The sequence below is a fragment of the Azolla caroliniana genome, unplaced genomic scaffold (assembly GCF_043228905.1).
Source record: "Azolla caroliniana isolate FFs.n. ecotype wild unplaced genomic scaffold, voAzoCaro1.0.p SCAF_6, whole genome shotgun sequence".
NCBI classification, from domain to species: Eukaryota; Viridiplantae; Streptophyta; class Polypodiopsida; order Salviniales; family Salviniaceae; genus Azolla; species Azolla caroliniana.
Window position 1 is genome coordinate 4,972,891 of NW_028230441.1, and position 8,624 is coordinate 4,981,514.

Below are 8,624 nucleotides of genomic sequence, written 5' to 3' on the forward strand. Positions count from 1 at the left end.
CCCATCATTTATGTTTAAGTTTTCAATAATGACAATAGTCATAAGTATACTAATTATTTCCTATTTATATTGTCTTCGTATGTGCATATGTCATGGAATGAAACACCTAGAAAACATGCATTTGATCTTTCTTGTAATTAGACCTAGAAAACATGCTCCATCTTGTGACAAGGAGACTCTCTCTCTCTCTCTCTCTCTCTCTCTCTCTCTCTCTCTCTCGGTAAAAACACATAATTATATTAATAAATGTATGTGAAAAACACTACTTACAATGGGTGTTACAATGGAGTATAGCCACCCACTAACTACACTACATGGATAGTGGAACGTGTTGAATTGCCAATAGGCAAAAAATTCCTCTTGCTCCAATTTTGTCACATTAGTACTCTTTCTCTCTCTCTCATTAAGTGATTACATAACAAAGGTGACACAGAAAAAGTGGCAAAGTCCACCATATAATACCAGAATCAAAACAGCCCAAGATATATGAATATGAGAACGACATTATTTATTTATTTGGACATAATCAGCACGTCAATGAACATCGGAAAGCGTCAAAAGTATTACAACATTCATGATTGATAACTTTAGAATGAGAATGAGAGAGAGAGAGAGAGAGAGAAGCATTAACTTCAGAAAGAAAAAGGAAAATTATGAATGTTTATTTTATTTTCTAGAGGCTATCTCTTAATCTTCTTATGAGGAGATCAATCGACTTTTTCCTGCCAACATTTTTCGGGTTTCTGCTACCAAAGTATTTCTCAGGTAAATCTCGATATTTCTCGGCAATGACAAGAACTTTTGCCGAATCAAGAGCACTATAACTCTTTTGCCTAATCACAGGGTTCATAAAATTCTCGGGTTGATTGCTCAATAAAAGATTCACAAGTTGCCGAGCCTCAGAAAGGCATTGACGAAGATCTGTAGCTCCTTGAAGCTCGTTCAAACCCGTACTTTGGAATCTCTCATCAGCAAAAGATTCGAGAATCTTCAAATCTGCATCTAACCCAACAATCGCATTGACGTTAAATTTCTGCATCTCTTTGCTGCACATGGTAGCCACAATCTCATCTGAGATGTGAGTTAAAACTCCACCAATGAGTGCATCAAGAGCCTCTAGAGGAAGTATTTGTTGTGCTAAAGAGACTATAGTTTCCAAATAGATGCTAACTTCACTAAGGTATTCATTGCTATTCAAGGGAGGTTCCTCAGGTATCCAATTAATGTTATCGGTTAATTGCATGAATTCATCGACTTTTGATTTCACAAGCACAAACATTTGTTCGTGGGCAGCACCCTGGGAGGTTAGAAGGACCGATCGGGCAGCAAGGGAGGCTTGTGGGCGGTCAATAAGCCTGATAGGAACACCAGACATTTGGGCGGCATATCGAGCAAAAAAATCACAAGATCTCTCAAGCACTGTCATGTTGGCAGCTATTTGCATTGCTTGAGATACTGCCAGTGTTGGATTTCTTATCAATTTCAATAGAGCCTCGTTCAATACATTAATGAGAAGCTTATCAAGGTACTTCTTCACCACATCATAGAAATCCATGTGATTCCCGTAGGACAAAAAGCTCACTGAATCCTCGATAAAGGATTTAACAATCTTGCAACAATCCGGCACTGTGGCTGAGAAGGGTGCGACATATGGGAAAGCCGGCATTATATCAGTTGTCTGAAGCTGGAAGGCCAGCACATTGGATTTGTACTCATATTCCTTCCTTATGATCATTTTCTCATACTTGTCGTTTGAGAGTGAATCATTGATTTGTAGTTTGCAATCACTAAGAAGAAGCTCATGATACTTTTCCTTAGTTTTATTGAGGACTTCAAAAAGGGGACCCACCTGATATCCATATCTTCGCAATGTGGCACATAGAAGGCTCACATAGTCTTTCACCATCAATATATGGTTAGCCATTTGCATCCGAGAAAACTGATCTTCAACCACTGATATCATCTTCATAACTGCCGTTTCCCACAATTTTTCAACTCGTGAGCTCGTCATGAGACCACCTGCTGTTCTCAATACCCTATCTTCCACAATGAAAAACCCCGCAACTTGGGCAAAATAGGTCTGATGCACCTCCAAGAAAGAGTGCATTGATGAGATTTGGAGATCAGAATTCAGCTGCAATTGGCGATTCGTGAAGTAGTACTCATGAAACTGCTCTTGTAGCCCCAGACAAGTATGGATGTGATGAGCTCTATACACGGGAGTGAGGTCGAATCTCAAAAAAGAGTCATCCTCATCAAGGTCCTCTGTCTCAAGGATATAGATGCACTCTTTTCCACCAAATCGACTAAGCTCTTCGGCCTCTCTTTGCTTGGTACGGAGGTCCATTTCTCTCTTTCTAGTGGATCCGGCTTGGCCAATTGATTGTTGGCCTATATCCCGAGCCACACTTCTTATCTGAACGAGCCATTCATTAAACTCATTGCTAACATTCTTCTCTAAGTGGCCTCTACTCACAGGGATCTGCCTCTCAAGCATATGCCGAAGAGCTCGTGACGGGATGTTGGGCAAATAATCTCTCTCAATTACATCCAGAATCTTCAAAGCTGGGTAATACATGTTGCTTGTGATTTGTTCGTTAGCTCGAACACATAGTTCCATGGCATCAGTGCATACCTTCAAAGAACTCATGGCTTCAGTGAGGTTCTTTTTAGTGGAGTGGGCCTCGATGAGGTCATCAAGCTTGGACAGCAAAGCATTCCCAACTTGTTGCATCTGAGCATTCTCAGAGGCAAGGCCATTTTTTAGTTCGTCAGCATCGACGAGAACACCTCGGAGTTCATCTACAGCATGGATAAACTCTTCATAGTGAACTCTACAAAGCTCCTCTATTTCAGATTCTTTCGACTTTACGAAGCTCCGGAGCTGATGGAGAAGAGCTTCGGGTTTGCCTAAATCAAACGCTGCCCTAATAATAGGCCCTAGATCTTCTCCATTACTTATGCTAGAGGCAAGAGTTACCTCCTCTACCACCATATGAGACCTCTCTCCTCCACCATTCTCGACCAGTGCCGACCCTCTTCTCTTTGGCTTTGTCATCAGCATACCCTGTTTCATCATGTGTCCAAAATTTCTGACAGAAAATGAGAAACATAAAACATTAATACAAGAATTAAGAAATGAATATAGAAAATGGGATAGAAACCCTAACCTTAGATTGAAAGAAGTGGTGAAATAAGCATAAAAAATCTAACCTGAAAATGAAGAAATGAATATATAAAACGAGAATGAAAAACCAATATCTGAGAAAAGAGATGAAATATATGACATGAAAAACCTGCTGTGATAGTGAAGAAATTGATGCAGAAAATGAGCATAGTATGAACAGGTAATTCCAATGTCACAGTGGAGAAATGAATATACAACAAAATATTAGAAAGAGCGAGAAATCTAATCTGTGAATGTAACACAGATATAATAGGATTAACATGCAAGTGAAGAAATGAAGATAGAAAATGAAGAAGAAAAACCTAATATTTAAGAATGAAGAAATGATATAGCCTGAACTTAAACATGTTGTCCAGTGAAGCTGTGGCCGGAGTTGGAGGAGTGAACGGGCGGAGAACCGGAATCCGGAAGAAGTGGGAACCGGAGAGTATTATAGAAAAAGAAATAATTAGTAATAAATGAAACGTTGTAATGAAATAGATTAATAAGAATAGACATTATGAGGTGCCGGATATGGAAGGATGTACCGATCCAGATAAACACCATTTTGTATCAGGATACCTATATAAGAGGTCCGGATTGTATGGATTAAGGAGCGAGTAATATAAGTCTTTATTGTTCTATCTTGTGTACTTGCCCTCTGCACTTTTATGTGTTAATCTTACGTGTGTTTATGCATATCCGGATTGTGCATCGGATAGTGTGCCAGATAACCGGATACTGTGTATATGTACCGGAGAACTTAACCGGATCATTCATAATTGTATGTGTGTATTATTCCATCTCTCCAACCACACCTTTGGATAGTATTCCAGAAGGGGAATACATTTTGTTTGCGAATAAGTCTTAGTCTAGGATAAACACAAATTTGGCGACCACGATATCTGCAAGAAGCAGTGAACGACGGAGGATGGAGAGAGAGAAAACACACTACAGAAACTGGAAAGGAAGAGAAACACATTCGACACCGATAGAGACGGATATAGAAAACCCTTTTTATATATATTTCTGTACAGAAAAAGCAGAATACAACTCCGACTTTGAGCTGGACCGAGCAAACCAGATTACAACAATCATCTACAGGCAAGCCACTAGTCAGGGAGCTCTCGGGCTCGTCGCGCCGAGTGGGGCCTTGCACAGAAGACAGAGCAGAAATTGGAAACTCCATAGAGCATACGAGCTCAAATGGAACTAAACCCTAAACCAAAATGGAACCCCAAAACTCTAACAGACTAAAGAATAGACGGAGAGAACACAAAAACTGGGGAACCCCCAAACAAGAGACTCTCCCCTCCTTTTATAACCCAAGGAGGGAGATACATTACAAGTCGGTCAAATATTCCTCTTTTTCAGCGGAAATATTTGCCTTGATTTCCGGAGAGATACATTAAACACCCTCACTTTCACACCCCCCACTACGTATGCAAGAGCACTAATGTACACATGACACTTATTCCTCACTAACTCCTGTACACTTTAGCACCCTTACAATTTCCCTTTATTTCTATTTACATTTTTCTCCATGTACATGTGCAATGTTGCACATAGCTGACCTTGCTCACTCCACCCGGTTTTCTCACCGTCGCCGGAAATCCTCACGACAACGGACAATGAGACACCGACACCACCGACAGAGGAAGTCATTCGGTACAAACACGGCCAGCCACGACACAACGTTATATCCTTACTCGAAATATAACGACAAACCCAACGCAGAAGCCCATGTGAGAGCATTTCTAACAACGTAGCAAGCCAATCATGTCTAACAACGATTTTCAGAGGCAGAAATGGAAAAATTGAAAATTGCAAAATTCGGTTTATCACTGGAGGGACAGGCCGCATGTTGGTACTCCCAATACAAACTGGAACATTTCGTGACATTCCAACAATTGAGGGACAAATTCATTCGACTGTTTCACCGAGAAGTCACCCAAAGAGAGATAATCGGCCAGTTCTACGCACCTATCAAGAAGCAAACGAGACGGTGCCACAGTTTATTATTCGATTCCAGAATCTACAAAAACAGCTTACATGGTCACCACCAGAAGAGGAAGTGAAGGAAATATTTTTGACGGCTCTACGGGAGCCACTCCGGACGACATTGGCGGTCCTGGATTTCAGGACGAGCACCATCGACCAAGTCATTGACCAGGTGCTCGATATGGATCGGGCACAAAATAGCAACAACATGATGATGGGGGCACTACAAAGAGCGCTGCCAAAGGAGGAAGAGCTCAGATTCCGGCAAGAGATGCACTACACAATGTGCCTCAACCTCGGCCATTCTACACTTGAATGCACAATGAGGACACATTGTGCTCTATGCCATTCAAAGACACACACGATAGATCGGTGCGAGTATAACCTGTTGAATAGACCAGCGGCACCCATACAACAAATTCAGCCTCGCGATGATCGGACACCCATTTCCGGCATGATGACCGGTATGGATCGGATGGAAGATTCCGGTACGAGGACAGACAAAGGATAGAAGATTACCCATGGGACGGATACGATCGGGATACTCTCCAGACTATGATCGGAATAGAAGAAGGGAACGAAGATATTCTGACCGGCATGGGTAAAACAATCAGTGCCGGAAATATGACCCCCGGCGAAATGACCGCCGCGACCCACAACAGGATTACCAACGAGCCCCGGATACCAGAAAAGCAATGTCGATGGTGGAACATTCCAACCGGAACCAAGGAGAACGGAAGAAATTGCTTGGACGGTTCCCGAAACGCAACCAATAGTAGCAGAAAAAGGAGAACCGAGTGGATCACGAAAACTGTACTGCTATTTTTGCCGGCAGGAAGGACATTACAGTAGCCAATGTCCAGTCAAGGCAAAAGAAAAACAACCGGCGGTAAACATGGTAACCGCAGAGGTAACCAGTGGGCAGCAGGTCACCACCTGATCAAAAGGAAAGACCGAGAAATGGGCAGCCCAACAAGTGGCAGAAAACAAGAAGAAAAACAAGATAGACAAAAACATGAAGAAGAGAGGATGCCGGAAAGAAACCGAGAACGACAAATCAAAGATGAAGAAAAGAAGCGGAGATTGCAGGAAGCAAAAGCAAAAAGATCAAGAACGAGACTATCTGGAGGAAGAGGAAGGAGACAGACAAACAAGGGGGAGGGAAAAAACGGCAATAATAATAATAATAAAAGAAAAAAATGAGATGAAGAAATATAAATAATAATAAATAAATAAATAAATAAAAAGAGGGGGAAAAAGAGAAAAATAGGGGCATGCAACAAATTTCAAAAAACCTGAGGGTACCGGATCGAATTTCAAAAACTCAAGGGTCTAATACAAATTACAAAACGAAAGGGAAACGACGAAATTTCGAAAACTCTATCAATGTGGAGGAAATGGACAAGATCGACTCACAACAACTCACAAAATAAAAGGAATAACACACATACACACAATGTGATTTTGGACCCATGATGAAGTTCGTGTGTCGACAAAACGGGAATGTTTGTGTCGATGTAGATTTGCTGACCGATGGAGATGTTTGGATCAAGCGTTCCGATCGAGGGAGTCGATTGCAAAGAAGACCGATGAAGTTCCGATCGAATAGAGATGATGATCAAGGCATGTGGGATCGACGTGCAATGCATTGTCCCACGGGCGTGCCATAATGTGTTAACGTACGAGATGTACGGAGAGTTGTGTTATGAGTGAGGGTAAAAGACTATAATGTTGTTGTTGTGTATGTGAAATGTATACGAGTACGAGTGTGAATGTAAGTGTGAGTGTGAGTGGACAGATAGGAAAGGGTGTGAGTGAGTGATGTGTATGGATGGCTTCAGGGGCATGCATCCCTATGATTCTAACCTCATTGTAACTATTTAACCCCCTTATGGGGAATGAATGAAAAGGAAAAATGTTCTCTCTCTCTCTCTCTCTCTCTCTCTCTCTCCCCCCCCCCCCCTCTTACATTGAACTCCCTTGGGAGGGGGGTGGAGCCATTCTAGGCGCCACCCCCCACCCCGCAATGCTTATCAACATCTTCGCCATCTCCATCGCCATCAATCCCGCAACATTCATTGCCATCATCATCACACTCACCATTACCATCCATCATCATAATAATCAACCCTAACCCCAAACCGTCAACAAAACAACCCTAACCTATGAATGACAAAATGGCTATAACCCAATCTCACAATGTTGAAACAAAGAACACATCCAGAAGCACAAATACTGATCTGAAAATGACGTAATGAACATAGAATAAGGCATCAGAGAGAACAAGAAACCCTGATCTGAGAATGGACGAAATATAATGCCCTATTTCATTCCCCAAATTTCATTTTTCCCACAGTTGTAAGATGATGTATGCATTTAATGTGTAAAATCTTCTTTCCTTGATGCAAATCAAAGGAAAGGATTCTTTCCCAGGTAAAGGAAATATAAAACCCTAATGTGTAATGTGAGAAAGAGAGTGTATTTAATGTCTAACGATTATCTCAGATCAAATAAAATAAGTTTTCGTAATGTAACATAAGGAAATACAAAACTGTCATTCTGAAACTTCAGGAAAACAGAGAATGTAAATGCATTTAATAATGGTTAATATTCATTCTTAGATGCACATTAGAAATCCCAAATTTACTTAAATTCAAAACCCTACTTCAACAAGTTGAGAAAAACAGATATATTTCAGTGTATCTGATAAAAAAAACCATGTTTTCATAAATTTAAGGAGATGCAAAACCTAATTTTGTTCGTTGAGAAAAACAGGGATATTTCATGTGTCAGATCAGAGTAAATATGGCTACATAATTTTACGGAAATGCAAAGTCCTATTTCTCCAAGCTGAGAAGTGCAGGGAAAATAAAATGCATTTGACCCATAAATCCGCTCTCTTACAATGCAAGAACCTAAATCTGAAACATGGGAAAAACAGAGGAACTTAATGTGTAAGACTTCACTTTCGGATGCAAATTGAGGAAAGAAAAAATCTAATTCCCAAAAACATGAGAAACAGAACAATTTAACACATAAAAGCTTCAATTTTTAGATGAAAAGGAAGGAAAATACTTTAATTTTTCAGATTAAGCAAATGCAAAACCCTAAAACTGAAACTTGGAAAAACAAAAACAGAAACCGAACACCAAATAAATAAATAAATAAGGAAACCCTAATCCCGCTTCCGAAACAGAGAACAAAACGAAAAGAAAAATCACACAGGATTGGAGGAGTACCAGATGAGTTCCAAGGACGGATACTTGGTAGAAGAGTTCCGGTGGAATGGATGGATTCGTGTGAGCGGGAGAAGATAGATCTGTGAGAAAGGTGAAGAGGGTATGTTTTATTATTCTGGAACCTTCATCTTCCTATCCATCGCTCTGTCTGTCTCTGTCTGAGGAGATTGTAGGTCTGCGAGTTTCTCTCTCTATCGTGATCCTCGTCAAGCTGTTTT

General features: G+C 40.8%; 1 protein-coding gene across 1 annotated transcript; it reads right to left on the reverse strand.

The window, feature by feature from the left end:
- Nucleotides 1–485: 485 nt before the first annotated feature.
- LOC147862751 (exocyst complex component SEC15A-like) lies at nucleotides 486–8,624 on the reverse strand. Its single transcript, XM_087320908.1, has 2 exons — nucleotides 8,407–8,624; nucleotides 486–3,092 (listed from the first exon to the last, which is right to left on the reverse strand). Exon 2 carries the CDS (start codon nucleotides 3,077–3,079, stop codon nucleotides 674–676), a length of 2,406 nt encoding a protein of 801 aa, XP_087177034.1. The 5' UTR covers nucleotides 3,080–3,092; nucleotides 8,407–8,624; the 3' UTR covers nucleotides 486–673.